Source organism: Ptychodera flava, chromosome 2 (assembly GCF_041260155.1).
Source record: "Ptychodera flava strain L36383 chromosome 2, AS_Pfla_20210202, whole genome shotgun sequence".
Taxonomy (NCBI): Eukaryota; Metazoa; Hemichordata; class Enteropneusta; family Ptychoderidae; genus Ptychodera; species Ptychodera flava.
The window spans coordinates 13,092,696-13,120,145 of NC_091929.1; the positions used below are offsets into that span (position 1 = coordinate 13,092,696).

At 37.5% G+C, this 27,450-nt stretch overlaps 1 protein-coding gene across 1 annotated transcript; it reads right to left on the reverse strand.

Annotated features, from left to right (window-relative positions):
* On the reverse strand, positions 1-25,696 carry LOC139114938 (sortilin-related receptor-like). Its single transcript, XM_070676858.1, has 17 exons — positions 25,497-25,696; positions 25,175-25,414; positions 24,066-24,203; positions 22,998-23,107; positions 22,173-22,280; positions 19,036-19,134; positions 16,287-16,397; positions 8,752-8,847; positions 7,948-8,091; positions 7,413-7,520; positions 6,500-6,607; positions 5,987-6,097; positions 4,694-4,789; positions 3,856-3,972; positions 3,266-3,379; positions 1,288-1,395; positions 1-500 (listed from the first exon to the last, which is right to left on the reverse strand). Exons 5-17 carry the CDS (start codon positions 22,246-22,248, stop codon positions 382-384), a joined length of 1,407 nt encoding a protein of 468 aa, XP_070532959.1. The 5' UTR covers positions 22,249-22,280; positions 22,998-23,107; positions 24,066-24,203; positions 25,175-25,414; positions 25,497-25,696; the 3' UTR covers positions 1-381.
* Positions 25,697-27,450: the final 1,754 nt, after the last annotated feature.

Sequence of the window (27,450 nt, forward strand, 5' to 3'; positions counted from 1 at the left end):
TTGTCTTGCACTACTTTTATTCGATAAGAAGTTGAAATGAATTAAGAATGAAATAAAAGCGTTTGTCCAGATATGATTAACTTATTACATTTACAATAACCCAACGATTACTCAGCCATATGCCTCGGATTTCAAAGGTTTAGTGGAATGATTGGGAGAAATGTACACGTCCTTCGTTTCCATCAGAGCAGGACAAATACCAATGAGAGTTTATGTAACAGAAGGATTAAAACTGTTCATGCAAAGGAGAGGCTTGAATAACCGACTCAGTTCGTGATCTTTTATGACACATAGACGCAAAGCGAATAATGGGCCGGTCTACCATTGACATGCATATGCAACGGAGTCTAAGTGGATAGCATTTGCTGTAGTCTGCTGGTCCTACATCATTTCGCAGTCCTTCTCATCAGAATTGTCACCACAGTCATCGTAGTAGTCACAACGGTAGGTTTTGTACTGACACAGACCGTTGTCACATCGAAAATAGTCCTCGGAACATTCTGAAACACACAACGTCAAAATACTGAGTGGTGGAGCTACGAGAAGTTATAGCTGGCGCTATTTACAAGTAGGATTGCTTACAGTACATACAATAAACAATTACCTGGCATGTAGCTATTCGAAAAATATGGATATACGGCTAGTTTTCAACCGGGTTCGAACCCACAACATACGGCATCAGTCGCCTAGCGGAGAGGCCACAGATAGAACCGCTCGGCTAAATCTCCACTCCCACAAAAAGAGTGGTTCAATAGCCGGCTAAGTTGTTAATTTTTCTGACTGAGACCGCTCCACACGTTGTAGAGTTTGTGAAGCACTACGCACGCATGCTCACTATCACACATCACACATACAAACTTTATCGAAGCGAAGAAACGAATTTCATCGCTTATTATACAAATTAAGCGACATTTCAATGATGTTATGTAGTATATTTTGCCACTCACTTTGAACTAAAAGTGTAAATATATTGCAACTGCCTAAATATGTAAGAAGGCGGACAAACTTTGGAAGATCTATTCGTAAACAACTATTCAGATTGACAAACTTGGCAGAATATCATAATGATTTGGTGACTTACTCAATTTGCATAATTATAATATAAGAAATGAATTTTACCAAAACCCTTTGTTCCATTTCCTTAGATAGCCGACGGCAGAAATATTGATGATATAAAAACCTGTGTCTGGAAAGAGTGTTGCTGTTGTTTACATTCAAGTCTATGAATCGATAATGAGCATAAAAGTAACTTGTCGTGTGATAAAGATACATGGTTTGGGAACTTACCGCATCCCATTTCATCCCAGTTGTCACCACAGTCATTAACTGCATTGCAACGGGAATATTTATCCTTGCACAGTCCATTTGGGCATTTATACTGATAAGCACGGCATTCTGAAATAAACACAATGCATAATATGCTGCTAAGGTTTGCTTTTTACAAGAGAATATAAGAAGCACGAAAAGACAATAGTAATCGAAACACGTGTACATCTCTCTAGAAGGTAAATCAAATTACTGACAAAGTGGACAACCAGATATGAACTGAAAATGCTTATGGCAAGTAACTGTTACGTCAGAAATCGTAAAGATGGGTTTTTCAGCAGTTCTATAAATCTTTGACGATTTTTTGTGTTCGTCAAAAGGGTTATTATCTAGATTAAAGAAAAACATGTTACCCGATTTTGTATGTATGCATGTGGACCATTGTTTTCTTTCAATCTCGAAACCAGTTTCTCATAGCCAAAATATAGAAGTGTATATCTATTTAAGTAACATTATTTGAAAAATTGGACAGTTCGATCAGTAACCATGACTTATGTTTGCTATGACCTAAAGATTACAAAATTTAAATCAAGCATCATATTAAAAAGTAAACCAATCAAGGTTTGAGTTACAAATACAGAGGCAGCTTACAGGCTTAAAACATATTTTTTTCTTTGCCCTGTAAAGTGGAAAAATCATTACCAACCACTGTCACTGTAACTTCAATAATTTTCACTATCTTGTTAAGGTGGTTGGAAAGGCTATTTTGCACCAATTCTTTTCTCAGAGTTAATGTCAAGTTTCAAGTGTTAGAATCAGATATTTAGTTCAAATTTTCAGGATAACTCCCTTAGTTAATATTTTCTCCAAAGAATATAAAATTGTATATTTGCAGCCATGATTTTCAAAAATGACACCAGTAAATATTAAAATTTAATTTTTCATATTTTTTTACATATTTGAATTTAATAATAATTGGATAGTATTAATATTACCAAATGAGTTATAAATATGTTGACACTATTTATTGTAAGATTTGTAGGCAGGATTTGTAAATAAAATTTGTTTTTATGATTTTACATGGGTTTATATATCAAAAAATTATTAAAATTCTTTCAAATTTCAAAATGTGATTTTTCAAAAGTACTTCAAATACAGGAAAATTGTGCCGTACAAATCTTATCTGTAACCTTGTTAATAGGCTGTAAAAATTCCATGTCCATATCTCATTTCAAGTTGGATTAAATTGGTATACAATTATGTAGGAAAACTGTTATTCTGTCAAAAATGTTGAAAACAAGCCATATTTGCACCCCTCTTTGAAGTCATAGAGCAGTTTTTTTGGTTAATCTCACTTTTGACACCTCTTTGACACTCAAAGAATCTAAAAATGCATTTACAATAGCAGTCACTCACTCTGAATGCCAGCACCGCCTTGTCAAACTTATCTGAAAAACAGCAAATAATGACTTTCCCTTTTCAAACATTTTATTAAAAGCTAGGGGACCTCTACCATAGTTAATACACTAAGGACTCCCCAACTTCTTCTTATTTGGTCAGTTTTTCAGAAGTTTTAACAGGCTATAACTCTGCAATGCCTTTGTGCCCAAATGTCTAGTTTTTTTTATTCACAGAGAATGTTGACTACTTTTATATTTTAATAGTTTTGTTGCAATTTATAACTGACGCTCTAGCCTTTCCAACCACCTTAAGTCTGTTAACCTTTAATCCGTCATATATCCCAACTTTGGCTCCTTTGCTAATTATGAATGTAACAATACGCGATTACAGGGTGGTTGAAAAGAAAATCCATAAGTGAATTATCCAAAACACTGAAATCCCGAAAAGCTGTGAATGTTACATCTCATGTCAATTAAACCACAAATCGAAAAAAACAACAATCTTGACACAGCTAAAACATCTGCTACGATTTAGGTGCCTCTTGTAATTAAAAATACCTTAGCAAGCATGATTAACATTAGCATTGAACTTCACTCACCACACCCTTGTTCATCGCTTTGATCTTCACAGTCGTTTTCGCCGTCACAACGAACAATACCATTTTTGTAGGGTCGAATAGTTATTTCTTGGCCGTTTGCGCATGTGTGATGTTCTTTCAACAAATATACAAGAAGAGAGTTTCTAAATACACTTTTTACCTTAATTTCAGAATGAAATATTTTTCGATGACAATGCTGTCTTGACAATGAACGAGGCAATGCTATATGGCAATTAAAGGTATCGTTGCAGTAAGTCAACAGACTTTTTCATGGCAATATTTCTTATCAAAGATTACATGAAAACTCCCTAATACTATATATTTCCAAAACGCAGAGAATCTAAAGTTTCGTATGAAAGCAATGGAATCCTCGAAGGATGAAAGGAACATTTATTGGGAAGAAAACCTAATATTTGGTTATGGCTGAAGTAAAAATATTTACCAACTTTCGAAAATTTAATATCTCATTTGAAACTAGAGTACGTGTAAGACTTTTTTGTTTTGCTGTGCTGTGCTGTGTTGTGCTGTGTGGTGTTGTACAGTGCCATTCATAATGATTATACATTGATATTTGGATATCGAAATCTTACCACACCCGACTTCGTCGGCGTTGTCTCCACAATCATCGTGGCCGTCACATTTGTAGTAAGATAAAACACACAGACCATTTGGACAACGCATATATTCATCCTCAGCTACATTACATGCTGGAAGAAACAGTATCCGAAATGCAACAGCATGTCAAGTATACCACCAATCACTTCAAACTACGCAAACTGTACTGCTTATCGCTACAACTACTAAATTCCGATTAATTTCCGTTTGTTCAAGAATGAGCGATTGTATTGGATGAATTAAGTATGTAAAAGATGATCTATCACCGACTAACTGCTTAAAAGATATATGTATCACGTTTACAGAAAAAATGGTGAATTTTATATGCACGATTGATAATAGCGACATGTGCAAATTTACATAATATCATCGGCATATTGGTAAAAAATTACCTTGTCGTTGTTCATTGTTTTCGCAAAGTGTGCTTACAGATGTATGAAAGATATATATATATATATATATATATATATATATATATATATATATATATATATATATATATATATATATATATATATATATATATATATATTAGTTTTAAAAAATTCCGGACAGCTCTTTTCCAATGATTTGCATATTTGTCATGTCAACTCATCAGTCGTATTTCATCGACATTTACGTGTTTAAAATCGTTCTTCAGAGTCTTTACTGTAGAATCACCCAGCGTCCACAGGTGAAACGATGTCACAGAAGAAAACTGTCCATTTTAACGTTAAGCAAAGCCGAGAGATCTGTTATCATTAGTTTTATGAGGATGTATATTCCGTCAAATGAATTTGATGAAACAAAAAGGGCAAATGGAAAATAACTTACGGCAGTCTCTCTCGTCACTCATATCGGTGCAGTCAAATCTACCATTACATGAATAGTGTCCATATGCGAGCATTTCGCCATCCTCACAAGTGTAGTCTGTCAAAGCAAGGAAACGTTTGGTTAAACTAAAATTACAACCCTTGTCGCACGAAGAGTTTTGTTTGGAATGAGAGAGATTACCTCAGCTGATCAATCCAAATGGATGGTGGTCCCCATGCCGAAATGTTCCCTGACTGTAAGGCACGATGTCTTATGCTGTAAGACGGTTTTTGCGAACATAAAAAGGCTTATCAACGTACCTTCTGGTCCATTGTCAGTTGTTTTATACTATTTGTTATTTAAATGCATAACTAAGTCCATAAGCACGTTATTGTTATGACGTTTTCGCTCTAATCCAATTAATATTATATATTATAGACCAAATATGGGACTATGTGCCTGATGACAGGTTACCATTTGCCGGACGTAAGGAGGGCAAAAGGTCTCCTGCCCCAAGGGTACGTAGTCCCATGTTTGGGCTATAATGTTTTTATTACATGCCTCTCTTGCACAGTTTTCACTCAAAATATTTAGATTAATTGGCAAATGATAATCCAATGCTTTAGGCCTATTTCCATCTTAAACAAAAATTCGTTAACAATGGAACGATTTTCATCATCTGATGGCGCAATGACATATGTCAACTACTGTTATGCGGTTTATCAATTTTTTTTCTGCGAAATTTTCCAAAAACCGGTTTTCCTGTGCAAAACATTAATTTCGACATTTTTACATTAAAAAGTTGTCGACTAAAAAGAGTTACAGTTCACTTTGAGTCCAATGATGACTATGCGGCCCGCGACGTCATCGAAGAGATACCATTGAATCCTATGGAGCGCGCGACATTTGATATCCGAGGCATGTAATAATATCGTTTGTTTTCATTTTGAAGTATACACAGAATATTTAGTGTCATATGGGTGGTGTTGTGATTTCTTTGATTTGTAAAATTTAAACGAGGCTCAAACAGTAAAGGCCTCGTTTTAATCTTTCATATGTCTGTACAATTCGGCATACGTACAACATTTGTCAGAATTCCCATGATTGTACCAACATATCATTCCAATAGCGGAGGATCAAATCTTTAAAATCGAATTGAATAATGTTTACGTACGTACGGACGAACGGATAGATCGATGGATGGATGTTTATGTGCTTACGTTTTTGCTGTTATTCGCACGTCTTACATCCTACATATGACATAAAGAAGAGTTGATAAAATGAACCAAATCTTTTACGTTATGTAAATCTTACCACAATTTTCTTCATCACTATTGTCCCCACAGTCGTCGTTGTGATCACAGAAGTACCAAGTTGAAAGACATTTTCCATTCTCACATTCAGCAACGCTGTTGCCTTCACACGCTGTAAGAAGAAACTGAGCTCTGAAAAAGTATTGCCTTTAAGAAACTAGGTAACATTTGACTTTTTGTTTCAGATTACCACAAAACCAGATCGCACTAAGCAAAATACTGAACGACAAACACACTATATGACGAGAATCGTTTTAGGAAGAATATAATTATTCACTAAAACATTTTACGCGCAATTCCAATGTCATTTCATCATCGGAGAATATGAGCCTTCCAACTGTTATACTTTAATTATACAATAAGGACCTCTATTTGAACTAAAATGTTTTGTTAATTATGTTTGCAAAATGGACTTTACATTAGTCTCATATATAATAATGTGACTTTCTATGTCTTAAAATTGTTTGAAATGAGGCTAAATATTTTACGCAGAATCACGATATTCTACACTTACGACACGAAAACTCATCCAAACCGTCAACACAATGATCATAGCCATCGCATCTTGACCACTCCTGGATACATCTGCCATCACTGCATTTGTATTTCGGGGCATCACAGGCTGAAAGTCGGATAACAAAATTTCCGTATATCCATAAATATCAGTTCCGCACTCTTCTAGCGTGCAAGAAGGAATGTATCAGCACGAACAGATTGGCACAGACAATTTGGATCCATCGCATGAGCGATCAAGCATCTACCTTTGACGTCTTTCGGTTACAGATACTGTCATTCACCTGAGTTACTAAAGGACAGAACTGAGTAAAGAATGACGATAATTTATATCAACGGATCAATTTATGCATGTTTAATGCAAAATGTAGCATCTGAACAAAACTTTCTGATAATTTGAAATGCTTTACAATATTTGAGAACTTTGAAATTTTTGATGCGTACTCTTTTTTGACCAGTGAGTGATGCATTGTAGGGATTCTTTTACGATGAATTTGTGATTTTGATATAAGTCTCGTGCGACATACTTCACAAGCTACATTTTCAAGTGAACGGTCATCGTTTTGTCATCGCGTATTTCTTTAACATAGTGACTTCTCATGCATTTTTTCACTCCCACCTGCTCAAGAGATGGGGTTGACCTTCTCCGAAATAACTGAATTATATGCATTTACTGCGACGGCGGTTTGCCATCATATTAAAAATTACACTAGTGTTTATTCTGCATCTGTCTTATGTCAGATAAAATGAAGATGTTTTGGTTTCCTGCAATCCAGTTGGTGAGGAATTCTTTACTTTTTCTTTCTGTAACCCAGAGAAAACAGAAATAATAATGGCGCATTCTAGCTGTAGCTATTAAAAATAGGTACGTAGGGCTGCAGAAACTCAGGGTAGTGGATAAAACTTATACTTACGACAGCCCACTTCGTCGCTCCCGTCCTCACAGTCCTCAACTGAATCGCATCGACTATATTGACCTATGCATAAGCCATCACCACACTGAAACCTTGGTGGGTTACAAGCTTTGAAGAGAACAATATAAACCAAAGTAAAGCTTTGCTGGCATCTCATACTGTCGTCAGCAGAGTTACAAATGTACTACTTTCTTGCTTTCATATGACAAAAAAATGTAAAGTGATTATGCGGGTCACTGTGTAGGTAAATCCCCTTGTTAGTAATAATTTATCATAGTTTTACAAATACCTATTAGTTTAAGACAGAAATGGAAAACAGCTCTGCAAAAAGCAATAAAATTGGTCATTTACTTTACCAGCATAGTTTTTACGAACTTCAGCAGAGAATGGTATCACACAAACACAAACACAAACGGTTTTTATCAACAACGGCATGTTTCGTAGGTTTAACTCTGGTGCAGCACCTCTCAAATGTCATTCGTGAAGCGAAATTCGGAAAGAGTTTCCATATAACGGTTTATTTCCGTCAACTTACGACAGTTCTCTTCGTCGCTGCCGTCATCGCAGTCGACTTGACCGTCACAGAACCGGAAGATCACCATGCATTGACCGTTGTCACATCTTGTCACAGTGTCGACATCGCACCCGGGTGAACCGGGTGAATTGTCTGTAAGAATTGCTGATCATAGTAGACGGATAAGATGAGTTAACATCGGATATTATATATATGCGATTTATATATATATATATATATATATATACAATAAATATGAGAACATATAAAGTATGTTTGGTACCCATATGTACCAAACATACTTGATATGTTCTCATTATTGTAATATTGCTCTGCAACCCTGCATCGAGCACTTTACCCCTCTGAAAAATACAAACAAGTTTTGGTATATATATATATATATAATATATATATATATATATATATATATATATATATATATATATATATAATATATATATATATATATATATATATTATATGAACGGAAGTCGTTCAGTTATCATACATGCTCTATGTATTGAAAGGTTAACCTGAAGGGATCTCATGTGTTGCTTATTTTCTAAATTACTCTCATGCGAATTCCATGGACTCAGAAAATAGCTAATCAGCAAACTACCGTGACTGATAGTGTGATACTAGGCAGGGTTATGTCATTCGTGTTAGTTTACTACACGGCAATGGTTTATACTATATCTTTCAAGTCGTGCAAACAATTAGCGATATCTGTTTGGCACTCCATGTTCGTCAGTCCGAATGAGGACGGATTTTAAAATCGGACATTGCCCACAAATGAAAAACACGACCTCGACAAATGATACTCACGGCAATTTTCTTCGTCGGAATTATCTTCACAATCGTCATTGCCGTCGCAGACATCTTCCTCTGGGATTAATACGCCATTGTCGCAAGTTTCCAGTGCTGAATGTTAAAAAGATGTGAAGATATATATTAAAGGTACATTAGTCGCAGGACTGTTACTGAGGCTGCAAGTTTGCAGAATATAATTAAGGATTGATGAAAGTAGAACACGTACTAACTGTAATCCTTATAGAAACATGTTTTCATCTTTTAAAAACATGTTTATGGATTTTCTAAATATGGTATTGTGTTTCAGTTTTCTTTGCTACATGATCATTTTTTTAAATTCCATAAAATTTAAAATGCAGTGAAACTTTATGATATTCATACTATTCACTGCTGTTGCAATGCATTGAAACAATGTTTTCTTTAATCTATAAAAATCAACAGAATATATTAGGAAGTTTCATGCAAGATATATAGATGTCGCAACGTCTTGTTTTTCCTGTACTTTTATACGTTATATTATTACATATGTACTGCAGATTATTCTATTGTGCCCCACCACATAAAGTTGGTATTGAATCTCAGTAATGTGCATATGAGAAAAATAGTTCCTTTTCAAATTCGGTTTTTGGCAGGATAAATTGCATATCATATTGACCACACAGTTGCTTCCTACACTTTATTAATTTTATCATAATAATACAAAATGTTAACAATAAACTCCTTGTCAAACAGCTAAAAACGTACTTACAGATTGAAGGAGAATGTCACAAGCCATCAAATAACTATGCAAATTAGTCACGTGCCCATTCAATAATTTTTCGGTATTTTCACGCTAAATTATGCAAATGAGTATCAAATTTGGCGGACTACTTTATACTTTGGTAAAAACTGTCGTCTGCTGTATATTGAAACCAGCTCGATTGAGGACCAGCATTACGACTGGCAAAATTGCGAATATGTTGATCATTTTGAAATTGAATTTTATTACGGAGACACAATGGAAACACCTTGTGACACGGAGAAACAAGTATTTTCCAGGATAACGCGACGGTAGCGTCGTTGACAGTGCCGTCTGGGACTGCGAGCACAGGGATATGCCCCTGTCAACACAGCTGATGTCGACGTCCAAGTTGGAGCGCAGAAAAACCAAAACACGAAAATGAAAACAGGACGCGAAGTGGCAGTTTTCAGGAATGGTTTCACACCATGACAGAAGAAACTTGCGAAGTTCTGAACATTCCACCACCTGAGTTAGATCCATTGCTAGCCCGTTTTTTTTCTGAGCGACGGGACTCGCTGACAAACTGAGTAATCACAGCGCTCGTACAAGCCTGCGTACAACGACTGCTCGATGCCGGCGTTACACCAACTGTGGCTTCACAACTAGGCTAAGCGGGCACAAAACTCAACCGTTATTCTGTGGCCAGTGCAGACCAGCAGCGTCAGATGAGCAACATACTCGCCGGTACGCATCCACGACCGACCGCGACCGGAAGTACAAGCCTGATGCCGGCCGAACATACACCGCGACCGGTGGCCGGTCCTTCGTAGGCTAATATTCGAGGTCCCTTGTCGTCAATGCATCAAAATGCCCTCCATCAGTTGCCGAAACTACCAGGGATGTTCTCCAATGCACACATCAGTGGTGGATCGTTCAACTTTACCTTCAACATCACCGGAAATAATTCCCTATCTAAACAGTCTTCACTGTATACCACGTTGCATCGCCTCCAAACGTCGCCGACCTGCAGTGATCTACTCCGATTCCGACTCAGATTGAATGATTCAACCGATAACATAATTAGAATTTCTCATTTTGAAGTTTTACTCATTGTTCTTGTTCCAGTGTACATGAATTTCGATTATAATGATATAAAATACGAATGGTTTCGCTTGAAAACATCTTGTAGTGTCATACGTGTGAGTGACGTTGTTTGAGTGTACCAGCTGAGGGGCGAATAACTCTATTGGTTAGAATTACTTGCTCGACGAAGTTACCAACGTGTGTAATTTGGGAACATATGTAATAATAACAGAACTCCATGACCTTTCCTTGACGTTTGTGTGTACGAAAGTTATTTTCACCGTGATGCGGTGTATCTTTGCTGTATTTTCACTCGCTTCGTTCGCTCGTGAAAATACGGCCGCAGGATACACCGCATCACTCGTGAAAATAACTTCCGTACCACACAAACGTCAAGGCAAGGTCACGGAGTTCTGTCATATTATGTGATATTACAAAGCCATGCTGCCATGTATCTATAAGGCCAAAAAAAAAAGAAATGTTTCTGGTCAGGTCTTTCTTTAAAAATGGTGCGGCGACGCGCATTTTATTTTTTATTTTTTTGTCCCTCAAGGGAGGGAGGAGGGTCAGTTTTATAGTTTTTATCAATATAGTCACATATATACTGTTCATGCAGTCACTGATCATGTCCCCAAAAGAATTGTCTCTTTCTCTTCAGCCATTTTGGTTTGGTGTCAGCCACGGCCGCCGGCCACAAACAGAAACCAGATATGAACTGAATGGCCTCGCGTGCACATTTTGTAAAGTACTTCTTGGGGTATTGGCTTTTATGAAGAAGGAAAATGTGTCAATAGATGACAAAATTTGTTCCCGAATTTCTCAAAATTAGAATAGTTGGACGATAAAATGTTTCAAAGTTATAATATGAATATAGAATGTAAAGTACAGCCGTGTGGGGCGCTCCGTATGCCCGGCTTAAAAAACAGAGCGCCCTCACACGACTGTACCTTACAGTCTACATGTATATATTGAACAGTGACACTGATTTTCATTGGCAATGAACAGTCAGAGGTTCTGTTCATAACTATTGAATGTTTGAAGTCGTGTGGTTGTATTGGTAAGAATGAGAGAAATACATTTTTAGTGAGGTCAAAGGTGAGGGGGTAACGCCAAAATTTGGCTGGTTTGGTTTTATACTGGTCTCCGGTGAATAAACAAACAGCAATGCCATAATATGTCATCATTAGAATTATGTGACAGAATCAGACATGATGTATGATGTTGAAATTCGAAATGTAGTACTATCAGTCACATGGTCTGCAAGGAGTGTGTACCGAATTTGATTAATCATTATTTATGCAAAGATTTATACATACATATTATAGTTGAAATCAAAGATTTCTCCTGGTTATGTGAGCTATTGTTGTGGTAATGAAATCAGAAATCAGCATGCAATATAGTCTACATGCAGTGAAAGCATTAATTTTCTGCTGGGTTTTAATTTTGCTATTTTGATTATCATTGATAAAACCACCTGCAGTAAATTCCAATGAAAATGAAACATAACAATAGCAACTCATGTACAGCTGACTATGGTGCACTTGTCAGACGATGGTCGATGATTCTGGTTATTGCCTATATTGTCAAGTTCAATGCCTAATTTACGGAAACACGAACTCTGTCTAGTGTATTCGAAGCTCTGCGTACAGGTTGTGCACACGGCCTCTACCACGTGGTGTCCTGTGGACAGTGTGGTACAAGCCGTCGGCCTACCACCGTACCGCCGGGAAACGCAGACCTATTGTACGCAGGAGCTAGCCTACTGCTGCTGATTTAACATCAATGCCAACATGGAAATCTCATGAAAAATTTGTTATTGTTGGTTCTGTAGCTAATACAATCTTGAAAAGCAACTTAAAAGACACAGACTGTCAATACGTCGCCATAATATTATGCTGATCTCAGCGGAACCATGCCGGAATATAAATTCGCTGACACACACACAAGATTGAAAAGTGTCACTCTACATCTCATTCTCAGAGAAAAATGCATTGATCAAATATTATGACGCTTACCTTCGATAATCTAGCTTTTGGTTCGCTATGTCCAGAGTAACCCACACGATTCTTAAAGTCAAACGTCGACACGACGACATCAACAGTCAAAACTCAAGATTAGCGATCAGCGCGGCCGAGTGACTGAATTCAGAAATCACTTTGTGTAAAATGTTTTAGTATAGCGCCCTCAAACATACTTATTTAGCCTCCCATAGACTTATACAGGCCACAAATTTTCTTTTACTCATAACTTGATAAATTCGCAAAGCACAACCACCAAAAACTAATCAGTTCTTGCAAATTTGAAGAACAATTGTGTGCGAAATGTGATCGGAATCTGCCAAGCCGTTTTTGAGATATCGTGCTAACAGACACACACACACACACACACACACACACACACACACAGAACGCCTAAACATAACCTCGCTGCGCGCATGCGCACGCGAGGTAAACCGATATGAACTGAAAATGCTCACGTGTTTCATTATATATTGCATTTATGTGCAAGTTTGAACCTTTGCTACATGCTTTGCTACATTTAAAGTGTTATGATCAACACAATGAATTTCACCACAGATCAATTCTAAAGGTCATTAAGTATTCAAATATGTAATTAGCTGAAATAAAAATAACTAATTTCTTTGAGTACTGTCATTGTATCACAATATAGCATGTGTAATTACCTTGGTCAAGTCCTTCAAGCTCTATATGCCAAACCGTGAAAGCTTGTTAGCTATTTATGCAAATTATGAATTAGCTGACATGAAAATGCAAAATGACTTTCAATACTGTTATAACCTGGTATAATGATCAATGTACACAGCATGTTTCGCCAAATTTTATCAAGTAAATGCCAGTATATATCCCTAATTTGGAAGGTTCATTAAATATGCATATTGGGAATTGGCTGAAAAAATGTCAAATGACTTTCAATAATCTTGTATCATAGTATCTTTAATGTACATAGCAAGTTTTGCCAACTTTGGTCAAGTCAAAACAGATAAATATCGCTAATAAATGCGGGATATCGGACCGCAGGCGGGCGAAGATTGCATTATAAGCGCGCCAACCCAAACTCACTGCATGGACATCACATTTACGAAATCGAAGTCCAAAGTCAACTACGTCATTGTTAGAATAAGAGAGGGTTTCCATCACACGGGAGCATACCACCACAAATTTGCACAGATGGCGTTGCACTGGCATTGAAAAAGGGTGCATGGGAGCATGGGAACGCGGGCAGTTTCCCTCGCTGTGGGTAGGAAATGCATTGAGCAAGACACACTTCCGGTTCGCAAAAAAACGAGGATCCCATTTACGGGCGCTCAAATATAACTATTTGCTGTGATACATAGCAGAGGCGTATATGTTTGTGATGCTGAGAATAACATCAGTAAATAAATGACGGGTTTTAAAAGTTGACGTTTTTTGCGATGAAACAGACTTCTGAAGGTAGCTCGCTTGGGGAACACGTCATCCCGGCCGCTGTCCGCTTTGACCCCAGTAATTCACACTGGTTTTGGTCGGCCCCAGGTACCCAAGTCACTTCGACCCCGTCACACTTTTGCCTACATGTCCACGGAGACGATTCAACATGTTCCACAACAAAGCCAAGACAAAAATTGAAAATATCAATAAATGGCTTCACAAAGGCTGAAATACACGATACTCGATGAAGTATGAAGTTTATGAAATGAAATCAATTGACAACACAAGTGTTTGTCTCGGGTAATACCACTTGAAGTTGTTTTTTCCATACAGTGCAGTATTTGTCAGTGACAAATTAATCTTTGCAATACATTTTTTGCGATGAGCTGGAAATTTGATTAATATCGAGTTAATGTACATAAATATTCCGTTATTTACTGGGACACGTTTATTTTCTCGATCCGCTATCTGCGGACTACGTGCTGAAGTACATTGACTGTTCATGTCAACGATCGTTTCTCCCTCTGCAGAGTTTCTGTATCCCGTTCAACAACGCTGTACCTCGATCACACGATAGTGACGCTATGTAGCTGTGCAGTATTGAAATTTATCATAAAATGGCCACCTCGTCTAACAGTAACACGTATTGTCGGGATTATCGTACGGAAAAAAGACTGCAAAAGTAAGACTTATGAATCTTCATCGAATTGAACACATCATGATTGTACACGAGTATCAACCGTGAATGCACGTTGAGCTCGGCAGTTACACAAGCATGGTACGCTACATGCATAGCCCTACGAGTATGGCGACAGTGTCCGGCTTTGGCTACGCCGCCTACCGGAGGTGGGAGGCGGCGTAGCCAAAGCCGGACACTCTCGTCATACTCGTAGGCTAGCTACATGCACTGCCGCGATGCCGATCGTATGCATTCCAAGGCCTATCCCGGAATTTGTTTCACAAACACCTCAAAGGAGAGCAAACATACTTCTATGGACAGTGACGAACACGTTTCTTGGCGAAGCAAATTCAAACAGTGCAGAAGTACATGAAGTAGGTCATGGCCTTGGACTCTGTGCACGAACCTGATTGGACACTTCAATACCTTTGACCCAAAGTTATTATTCATCAGCACTTCCATGCCATGAGGCTAGGTAGAGAACGTATGTACTCATTTCTGGCGATCGAACAGCGAGGGAAACAATCAATTACCAAGGATAAAGCTAATTTGCTAAACGATATTTTATCTTGAATAGTGAGTTGAATGAGTAATAAAATATCATATTTTTAATGTTCAATACGAGGTTGAAACACGGAGGGACCGTGGTTGAAACCAGTGCTATCCAGCTGTAGCCAACCTGGACAAGCACATTTCACAGCGCCCTCAAACAGTCGATTGTTTTCACTTGTCATACGCGGCGTAACAGAAAAATTAAAACTTTCATAACTTCATTAATATCCAAGCCACGCCCACCAAAACCTTTTCAGTTCTAGCCATTTGAATTCTGAAGATGTCTACCAAATTTGACTGAAATACGTTCAGCCGTTTTTGAGAAAATGGACCAACAGACAGACAGACAGACAGACAGACAGACAGACAGACAGACAGACACACAGACAGACAGACATCGCTGCGACATATGCTCACGTGTTCACACGTGAGCAAAAAAGGGTGACGCGCTGTTGTTCAAGTGACGCGCGCGCTGACCAGAAACATTTCTTTTCTTTTTTTGGCCTAATCGGTTCACCTTCAAATCCAGTAAAACTGGTCCACAATCTTTACTGATAACGATGGATTTGAGCCAACCATAGTGATGAAAAGGTCACAAAAATAAATCTTGAACAAGAGAAAAGCAAACAACGCCCCCTTGTGTTTTGTAGCAAAGTTAAATACTGACAGCATCACCCCAGGTCGCTGGAATCTCCTTTCTTCGGTGACGGTAATGCGGCTTGCAGTTTTGCCTATAACACGATTGGAACTAATTGGGATAATTGGATGATCATATTTTTCAAATTTCTCAAAAGTGTTCGGTGCTCGATAGCTGAGTGTTGCAATATTACAAATTATTCTTAAAACTAGTGTGTAACGTGAAAAGAAAAGCAGATGAGCTTACATTTGCAGACTAAATTATCCCAATTAGTTCCAATCGTGTTCTATATTACTTATAGCTATGGACGATTCTGTTGATCTGGGCTTGACGTCACTGATGATAGCTCTGTATCTCGTCTTGAAGTGAACTACCCTAACTGGCCGCATTGTGTTTATTTAAATGTAAATGCAAATCTAGCCAAATTGACAATATTATTTAATTACTCACCACACGATTTTTCATCGGACCAATCACCGCAGTCGTTAAATCCATTACAAAGAGAATACTTCCTGATACACTGTCCGCTCGGACATCGATGCAGATCTAATCCCTCACAATCTGCAATATTATATGACATTATGATAACAAAGCCAGGGGTAAATTCCATTGCTGCAGCAAATAAGCTCTGCTTGATGTTTTGAAAGTACGAGGGTTTAAAGAAAAGTTTTCAGCCTAACTGTGAAGGAGCGATGCCAGGTCACTTAAGCTTGGTTTGCATTTATTTCAACTCTTCAGATGACTAATTGACTGGTTTATTTTCAGTTTGCTGTGTATTTGACTTACGGAAGCTATCAAAAACCCAAGAGGAAAGTTAAGAAAAGGTGTCTTGTTCCATCAGGACAATGCTCCACCCAACAAGTCAGTCATTGCCATGGCAACAGTGCGTGACTACAGCTTCAAACTCGTTCATTACCCACCATACTCTCCTGCCCTAGCACCCTCAGACTTTTATCTCTTCCCCAACATGGAGAAACAGTTAGCTGGGAAGCATTTTGACAATGATGATGACGTCATATCCCTTTCAGGATTTCTTTCAAACGACCAAGATGAATTCTTCTACAAAGCAGGGATCAAAGCTCTGTATAGAAACTCATTCCAGTAGGACTTCATAGTTACTTATAGGCTCAAATATTAAAGGGCCATTATTTGTATCTTTTGACCATTTTTTACCTCGGAAAATTCCATGTTGGAGGCTCATATTTGTTGCAAAATGTTGTTTTACGAAGAAACAAACATGATTAGTGATGTTATAGCCACATAAAACTGCTAATTTTTGTTCAAACGTGTTGCCCTTCCGAGCTTGTTTGTTGACGTCTGGCATGCTCAGCGTGCTGGGGAGAACGCAGATATGGTGACGCCGCGATCACGCGAGTTGTACAAGTTCACGTTTATTGCGGGATCAAAACAACATTGCGTCGTGGATTGTCGATTGCCAGACATCTGGCTACGCAACGTGCTCGGACAATGGACTACGACGTAAGTACCGGGCATAAGTAATGAATATTTATTTTGAAATGGCTCGCGCAGGTGCAGAAGAATGCCTACGTTGCAATCCGCGTGTCAACAGAGTTTGTATTTCTGTCCGGACAAAAATTGAAACTTTCGTTGTAAAATCACATGTTATTTAGTTGTAGGGCACGTAATGTTTCCGAATAATATGCGATTCTCTGTTATTTGACAGACTCTTCAACATGAGCCAGTGATCATTTCAATCAAAACTAACGGAAAATCGCCAGAAGATACAGCTAATGGAACTTTAATTTGCATATTCGAAGTATAAGTAACTTATTTGAAGGGACAATGGTCAAAACGTTCGTACTTTTGTTTGTAGAACAAATACATTCTCTCTCTCTCTCTCTCTCTCTCTCTCTCTCCGCTCTTCTCTCTCTCTCTCTCTCTCTCTCTCTCAGGTTTGATTCGCTTGCAAACAAAAAGCAGTTAGTACACAGGGTGCAATGAAAAATTAAATGCAATTTGGATTAAATTATCATAGGTCCTTGCACGTATAGGCTATTTGACAAAGCCTCGGTACCTTCAATATGATGTTGCCACCTAAGTCAGTTATAAAAGTGTAAGGCGGTTTTATTCTCAATATGGAGGATTTCTACAGATAAAACACATAAGTTTACAAAAGCCAAAGTCACAATTTAGCTTATACAGGAATGTCACACCTGAAATGACTAAAACGTTTGAAGAGATGTATAAGTTTGGCAACTCTCAGAAAAAACTGAATTTTCTTGACACGAAAGCGTTTATATTGGTGTTAAAAGTATTTATTAGATCACTACCTCAAATTCTTGCTGTGGTGAGAAGTTGACTTTTTAAGACAATGACTTGTAATGTTACGTAGCTTGCCCCTTAGCACAATACAAAGGTCATTTAAAGGGGAAGTTCACCAAGGATGATTTTTACATATGTGCTAGCTTTGTGGTCATTTACCCCGGAAAAGCTATTTTCACCATTTATAACTCGCGCGATTTTTTACAAAAACCGATAAAAATAGTACAGGAAGTTGCCCATGTAATTTGAATCATGGGAAAAAGCTCCAAGCTTGGAGCTTGCATCATGTGATATGGAAGGGACCATCTTCGGACGGGTATGGGCCCCACATTGTCCACTCACAGTAAGAGAGTACTAAACAGCAGCACAAAATCTGACAGTGGACAGTTTATTATAAGTGATTCATCGGTTATGCAAGGATACTCAGTATAAACAAAAGTTATGTAAATACGCACAGCCTGGTTTGAGCGTGGGTGAGTGGACAATGCCATACCCATCGGAAGATGGTCCCTTCCATATCACATGATGCAAGCTCCAAGCTTGGAGATTTTTTCCCATGATTCAAATTACATGGGCAACTTCCTGTACTATTTCCATTGCTTTTTGTGAAAAGTCATGCGAGTTATAAGTGGCGAAATAGCTTTTCCGGATAAGTGATCACAAAGTTAGCACATATGTAAAATCATCCTTGGTAAACTTCTCCTTTTTAAGCGAGAATTGAATAAATCACATTATAACATGCTTTTTAAGGAAAACAAGAAATGTTATTTTCTCGACGCAAAAAACTTGAAAATACTTAAAATATCTGTATCGTAGCATAAACTGATCATAACCTCTGGCAGTATGAAAGAAAGAGGCAGATGAATATCGTCTATTAAAACAAACTTAATTACAATTTCCTGGTCAAATTACTCACCACAGTTCATCTCATCACTTTTGTCTCTACAGTTGTCAATACCATCGCAAACTTCACCCTGAAATATCTCGCCTTTGTCGTCGTAGGAATCGCATGCGACTTTTGAAATAAAAAAGTCACTGTCAGTATTAATTCCTCAGATGACAATTGTTCACAGTTAGAACAGATATTCTCTATGAAAATTAGTAATTAAACCTGTCTCGGAGTAATCTTAAGTGCAAGTCAGATTATATTTTTGATCGCAAACAGATTATTAGTTATCTAAAATATTTTGTTCAATGTACAAATAATCCAAAACGGCATTTTACCATATAATGTTCTTTCTAAAGGAAACCCTTTAAATGTCTCTCTAATTTGCACAGACGCCGAGACGGAATCTTGAGTACTAGTCCGGTACAGCTCGATTTTTGCTCACGTGTTCACACACGTGAGCATATGGTTTAGCCATGTCTGTCTGTGTGTGTGTCTGTGTGTGTGTCCGTGTGTCCGTGTGTCTGTATCCCCATTATCTCAAAACGGCTGAACGTATTTCAGTCAAATTTGGTAGACATCTTCAGAATTCAAATGGCTAGAACTGAAAAGGTTTTGGTGGGCGTGGCTTGCATATTAATGAAGTTATCACAGTTTTAATTTTTGTGATACATGGTAGTCTATGGGAAGCATGATGACCATGGTTTCTGGACATCTCGACCCCTAACCAACTCGACCCCAGTCAACTCGACCCGCTACCAACCTAAACCTGGTTAGACCTTATAGCCTTGCTCCTTCATGCCAAATATCAAAGTCAGAGGTCTTGCCAATTTGAGAAGAAGATTTTAAAGTATTATTTTTCTGATTTTTCTATGACCTTTGACCTCCCTATACCTATGCAGCTAAGCTATGGCAATGGCTTATTCTGGCGTATGTTAAAGTCCAAGACAGCCAGCGTCTATTGGACAATGGCCAGTAGGGGACCAAATTGCTCTCCACAATTTTGGGATTCCACTTGACCTTTGACCTTGGCATCTTCCTGCAACTCATTTAATTCTGAGCTAGCCAATAGAGCTAGAGGTCTGATTTTTGGTATATAGGGATAACTTAGCAATACAAATTTTTTGACAAAATGTCATGTGATCTCGATGACCTTTGACCTTAAATATGAGTATATGTCCATAACTCAGTAACCACAAGTGCTACACCCTTCATATTTGGTATGATGGGAGACCTTATGACATCACATCCTGTACCTCATTAATTATGCACATATCTAATTCTGAGCCAGCCAATAGAGCTGGAGGTCTGATTTTTGGTATATAGGTATAACTTAGCAATACAATTTTTTTGACAAAATGTCATGTGACCCCGATGACCTTTGACCTCAAATATACATATATGGCCATAACTAAGTAACCCCAAGTGCTACACCCTTCATATTTGGTATGATGGGAGACCTTATGACATCACATCCTGTACCTCATTAATTATGCACATATCTAATTCTGAGCCAGCCAATAGAGCTAGAGGTCTGATTTTTGGTATATAGGGATAACTTAGCAACACAATTTAACTTGATTTTAGTCATTGAAACTTGCTATATACATCAAAGATACTGTGATATAACATTATTGAAAGTCAAAAGACATTTTTACTTCAGCCAATTCCTAATTTGCATATTAAATTAATTTTCATACTTAGGGATATTCATAAGAATTGACTTGATCAAAATTGATGTAACTTGCTATGTACATTTCAGACACTGTAATACAATATTATTGAAAGTCATTAAGCATTTTCTCTTCAGCCAATTCCTAATTTGCATGTTTAATGAACTTTCCTAATTAGAGATATATATCTGAATTGACTTGACCAAAGTTGACAAAACTTGCTACATATATTGCAGATACCATGATACAACATTATTGACAATCATTAAGCATTTTTACTTAAGTCAATTCCTAATTTATATATTTAATGAACTTTGCTTATTAGGGATATATACTGGGATTTACTTGATCAAAGTTGGCAAAACATGACAACATTGATGATTATACCTGGTTAAAACAATATCGAAAGTCATTTCACATTTTCATGTCAGCTAATTTACAATTTGCATATCTAATGAGCTTTCACAGCTCGGCATATATGGCTTGAAGGACTTGGCCAACGGTAATTACACTTGCTATATAAAATGGTGATACAATGACAGCAGTCAAAGAACTTTAATATTTTTATTTCAGCTAATTACATATTTGTATACTTCATGACCTTTGAGAATTAATCGGCGGTGATTATTGTTCATTATGTTGATCATAATACTTTCAATGAAGTTGCAAACATGTGGCAAAGGTTCAAATTTACACATAACTGTATGAAACACGTGAGCATTTTCAGTTCATATCTGGTTGGAGTTTCGAGCTTTAAATTTCCATCACACAAAACATGTTAATTGATCGAGATTGGACAATATGGTTCACAAACAGCTACAGCACATGTAGCGTGCTCCGAAAATGTTCTGCTTTTCGGAAAAGTCCGAGAAAATGTGGTGAAAGGGTTAATATGTATTTTTGTTTTGTGATGCCACCAGAGTTCAAGTACAATTATTTTTTACAGCTCAATGTTGCAGAGGGCCTGCAGGAATTTATGTTCAAAATGTTGCACGATTTCTATAACCCGCGAGGAGAAATGAGAATTTTTCGAAGTTGATATGGTGTTCTGAAAAATGCAAGCAACAAAAATATATAGTAAGAATTCTCACCATATTTACTTGCAACGAGAAGGTAATAGTTGACCATTTTTAGATGACCCTGACGTTGCATGTGTTTTTGAAGACGCCATCATGTGGCAAAAATGTGCCAACCGTAAGATGGCACCACTGAACTGAACCGTGATAGGTTAAATGATGAAACTTAGTAGCTTGGAAATAGATTGGCAATTTTGACGACCTTTTTATGACCTGATATCTTGTATTTTTATATGAATCGGTAAAAAGGTTAATAATGGTTATATTCACTAATACCTGGCACATTTCGAATAAGAAGATGATTGTTAACAATTGTTTAGAATACACCTCTACAAACACACTAGGTCCTCTACCAACTAAGGATGTTTGGTCGCTCACAAATCTTAAAATAATGAATAAATTTTCGCTTTTAACATACACATTTCGCATCCTTCTTCATCAGCTGCATTTGCACAGTCAGGTAAGCCATTACAGCGGGTCCTCATGGGAGCCATTCGTCCGAACTCGCATTGCACTCGTGGTTCAACTGAAATAAATGTCGAAAAGTAACCTAATATTGTGATTCCTTTATCAAGCATGACATCCATTTAATCCGTACATAGTGCAAGACGGCGTCAACGGCATTGATATAATTTATGTTTATCTTATAACAAAGACTAATATAGCTTTCTACACTCCAATGAACTGATATAGGATGTCTGACACAAGTCGAGGTATTTGTCTCGCTCATGTGAGACAGAAATTCCAAACGAGTGTAAGACATTCTATTTCAGCCCATTTGGGTTTGGGTTAGTTTTCTAACGTCCCTTTGATACATAAGAAAATTTCAGCTATCACATTCTATTACACATAGCATCAAGTTATCAATAACTGTCTTTGATTTAGATCATTCCTCTTCGAAACATAGTCCACAATCACTAACACATATAATGTTGTATGAAACATGTATATACTAACAATATTTAGTCTTTGCGATATATTGGTCAAAATAACCATATGACATCGTACTTGGTCAATGTCTTTACATATTTGTCACCTACGGAAGTGCACAAACCCATTCACTTTGAAATGTGTCGTCTGTCGGCGCTGTAGTTTTATAGTATGCTAATGCGTTAAACAATAGGAGCGGCTTGGGAGCAGGGAAACCAATGGGCATTCTTCAAACTAAAATATATTTCGAGACAGTCCAGAGTGCAGGTTTCCTCACACACTCTGCGTGCGAGGGACTTAATTCGCCTCTTACCGCAGTTGCTCTCGTCTTCACCATCAGGCAATCAGGAAGACCATCACATAAGCCCCATTCATTAACACAGGTAAGTCCGTCCGAACAAGCAAACTCCTTTTCATAGCATTCTGCAGAATAATAAAATATCGACAAGTCAATCATTGTCAGACGATATGGTACATGCTAGGGTTGAAATAAATGCGCCTGTTGTAACCTATTTTCAAATCGCGGAAAGTTCCTCGTTTCTTGCTGAAATCTGACAGAAAAATCTTAAACTAGAAAATTGTTCAGATAAACACATCGTGTAAAAATTAACTTAGCGTTGCTGTTAATTACGAGTAATTACATGTAAAGGCCAATCTCCTGTTTAATATTAGAAAGCTAATAAGCTTCCTGCTATGAATGTATAATTGTAATGCCTTAAAATGTAGATAATTGCTTCAATTTGAAAATAATAATGACATCAGTGACCACGTGCGTGACACGTTAAAGGGCTGAGATTTCATCGCCATATTGTCGTGGGGAGAAAGAAAAATACGCTGTGACTGTATTTAACACCCACCATGGGAATATACTGCCATACTAGGGCGAGAAAGCGACGTTTTCTGGCGATATCCAGTCTCTCCGGTGAGAATCAGGTTTTCGTACTTGATTCTCACCGAGGACTACAATTTTCACCATTTGTTTGTGAAAACAACAATTTTTCTCACTGACAACAGTGACAAGAGATTCTTACCAACTGCGAGAAAGCGTCACTTTATCGCACAAGTCTCGCAATTCCCCCCTAGTGATTGTAATTCAGGTAAATGTAGGTGCCATTATTTTAATACGAAGCGTTCAGAAAGACCATTCATATTAGGAAATGTTTTATAAATTTTCGTTGATTATCAAATGAGCTTCCCTAATATTTAGACGTACACAATGACACAGTACAGAAAAGGTCATTCTGCTAAAGACTACCTGTGTACATTTGTGTACAATGTATGTGGTTCAAAATGTATTGTTTTTTATACATGTATTTCGTGTTTGTTCGCTAATTATGATACAAGCAAGTACTTTCTTTGTGACTCTCTAACCTCAACGAACCTTGTGTAGGCTTCACGCATGTCTTTCCACAATCTGTATCACAGCATTTCAAATCTTCTTGACATTCTGCATCGCTCCCACAATGCACCTTGCACGACTGATCTGTATTTTTGGTCGGGCATTGGCCTGGTTTTAACCCTGGTAAACAAAAGTCAGTGACGCTGTGATCTCGCTTACAAATCATTGCTGTAACTAAAGCAATCGTTAAAGAGATAAAGATATTTTGATGAAATTTCCGCACAGTGTAACTTCCGGGCAGGCCTCTAGAAAATGAAGTAACCGAAATATACCGTCTTAGCAATTTGGTGTACTACACTCTGGTTAAATGTGCTCCACAAAGATTTATGCACGAAATATGTAACGATTGAAGAATTTCGCAGTCTCAGGCTGTGCCCACAAACAACAGTTATGAGGGCTGGAGGAATCGCTATTGAAATCTTTTTTCAGATACCATCAAACATTTTCATGTCAGAAATCTGATCCCAGGTCCGGGAGAGGGAGTGTTGAGATTCTATTAATCTCTTGATGGCGCATATAGCTTTAAATTCAAAAATCACTCATACAAGCCTTGAAGATGCTCTTTTAGAATAGAAATACGAGCCCTATTAATGTTGCGTATCGAACTTAGGTATTCTCTTTTAAGGTAGAATGAGCCTCGAAAGTGAACGACTTAAACTTTTGCTCAACCTTTGTTGAATGAAACTTCCAACCATTCTCTTACTAAATCAACAATAACAATCGGGGGTCACCGTACAAAGTTGGGAGCTAGCGAAAGAAGTACCAATCATTTTGAAGTATTTGAAATTCAAAATGGACGCCATTCCTGTGTTTACTCCATTGGGGAAAATAAAATTTTGGATTTTCGAAAAACGAAACCATTGAAAGTTTTCCTTTCTCCAAGAGCTTTAAAATGAGGCCCCAAAAGTGGTAGATCAGAAAAGAATTGTAGAAATTTGAGAGTCCGATTATCTGTCCCAGCGGCGCGTTCTCCTGAGAAGTACTAACACAGATCAAAGACCCCACTTCCCAGCGGTAGAGTGCATTTTACATTCAGCAACATATCGACAAATACATAATGCATTCTTTGTGGCTTCGAAGAGATGGCTTACCTTTACATACAGGCGGATCTCTGTTGATTGGAGTCAGAGTGCGTGCTATGAGCTTTCCATACGGGGTGACGCATAAACAGCCATACTCGGCACACTGCAAAGACTTGAACGTCCCATCCTTGTTACACTGGGGGTTTGAGAAACGAACTCGAAATTCAGCATACTGTTCTTCCGTTGCTTTCTGCATCGCCACAAGCTCGTGGCAAAAAGTCGGGATCTCCCAGCCGCTGACAGAGTTATCTATGAAAGAAGAAGGATCGATCAGATCACAGGGATACAACCAGATGAATGTAAAACGATATATCGTACAGATTCCACGAACCTTTCAGATCAGATTTCACACATAGCAAATTCGCCAAAGTCATTGAAATTATCAGAAACATCTCCAATCCCATGGTGGCCTGTCTATTTTTATAACAGCAACTCTACAACTGAAGAGTAACAAAAATAGAAGATTATCCGGCCGTATCGGGGCCAGAACCGTCTACTTAATATGAACAGAACGTGATAACTTCCAGTTTTGTGCATTTGTTTGGTTTTACATTTAAATAGCAATTACATCCATATTGACAATTATCAAAACTAACAGCATATATAGATAATGTAATTGACACAAACTGCATCTAATTGACCATTTCCCGCTGATAATAATATGATTATATGGCCAAGTTATTGTGAAATAGTTTATAGATTACCATTATTTGATTATCAAAATTGTACGAAATCAGTTGCGTTTAATTTTGAGTTGGGGGTCCCAATATATAACAGGCCTCGAGTTATTTTTCTTATAAAAAATCCCAATTTTTTACCATTCAGATTTCTGTGACCAAAATTAGAAGTCCAATATTTATTCCTTTCATGAAAGAACCCTCATATACAAACCAGACAAACTCACAATTTTGAAAATGAGTCTGACGCAACACGTTTCATTGGTATGTTGCATGATAATTAATATAAATACTTCGATGGGGTGAAACCATCCTTAAAATCATACAAGATTTCCTTTTTTACAAATTATATTATTTGATCAAAGTCGCTAATTCTAATAAATTACTTAAAGTTGTTACAGCTCACATTTTGAGTTCTGAGATTACATATATCGAATGAAACACTGTGTTAAGGGTGTGAAGCAAAATGACACGTTTCAGAAAATAACTTAAAATTCTTTGTTGAGATTCCTAAAAAACAAAATTCGGTATATTGATGGCTGTCTAAAAAGCTGTCATAATAGGCTACTTCTAATACCAATGACCTCCGCCATCATGTTTCCGGTTCTTTATTTTCGTATGCGATCAGTCAATATGGCGGACAGCAATTGATAAAAACAGTATAGATGTATATCTCTCCGTGGAAAACACTCCCGAGGCGCAACTATCTCTCCCGTTGCCAATCTAATGCGACAATTTAACACATTAAATTGTGCATAGCAACAGGCCAGTTGTATGGTCCTATACGCCCAGATGCAAATGGAAGGACCCCTTCCCTTTAATGAAATATGTTAAGACGTCGAAAAGTCAATGTGCGGTCGATAAAGCTTAGTAGAGGCAAATTATTAATACAGTGTCTTCATTGGCCACTGAAATGTATTCTGATCTTGCATGGAGTTATGTTGTCATCGTAAGTAAAGGTCGTCGATGCACTTTCAGGATAATATCGGTCTGTCTCCAGGGAGGATGTAGTCATGTGCAGAGGTAGCCTAACACTGAATTGCTATGAAGAGATCAAAAGAGAATTCTCTCTACCTCAGGTAGCTTTTGTCTTGTGCGAGCGGGACAAACTAAATGATACTGAAATGCAGTGAATAAAAGTTGACTTTTCGCCTCAGCAAGAGATTCAGAGAGTGATCCAATACGTAACACAAATGTAACCTGATAGCTATCAGGGCATATAGATTTCTGTTTGTTGGGAAACTTGCTGAAACACACTCATCTTTTCATCTTTAAGGCATTTCTAGCATTTAATTATTGTACAATCAAAACTTTACATTTGCTCCTGTAATAGTCGGCCTACTCAAGCGCAGGTTCATAATATAGTTTGCGAATAACCGGAAGTGTACCCGACTAAATTCATGGACGCCGCCATGAGTTTAGATGCTTGTAAATAAACAAATAAGAAACGTGCGAAGTATTATTTCATAAGATGCCATTAATATAATATATCTCTTTTATTAGCCAGTAAGCATTATTAACCAACTTGTCACTGATACAAAATATCGATACTATCATGCCTAAAAATAGAAAATGAGAGAAAACTGTTGTGCATATGAACGAGAGCAT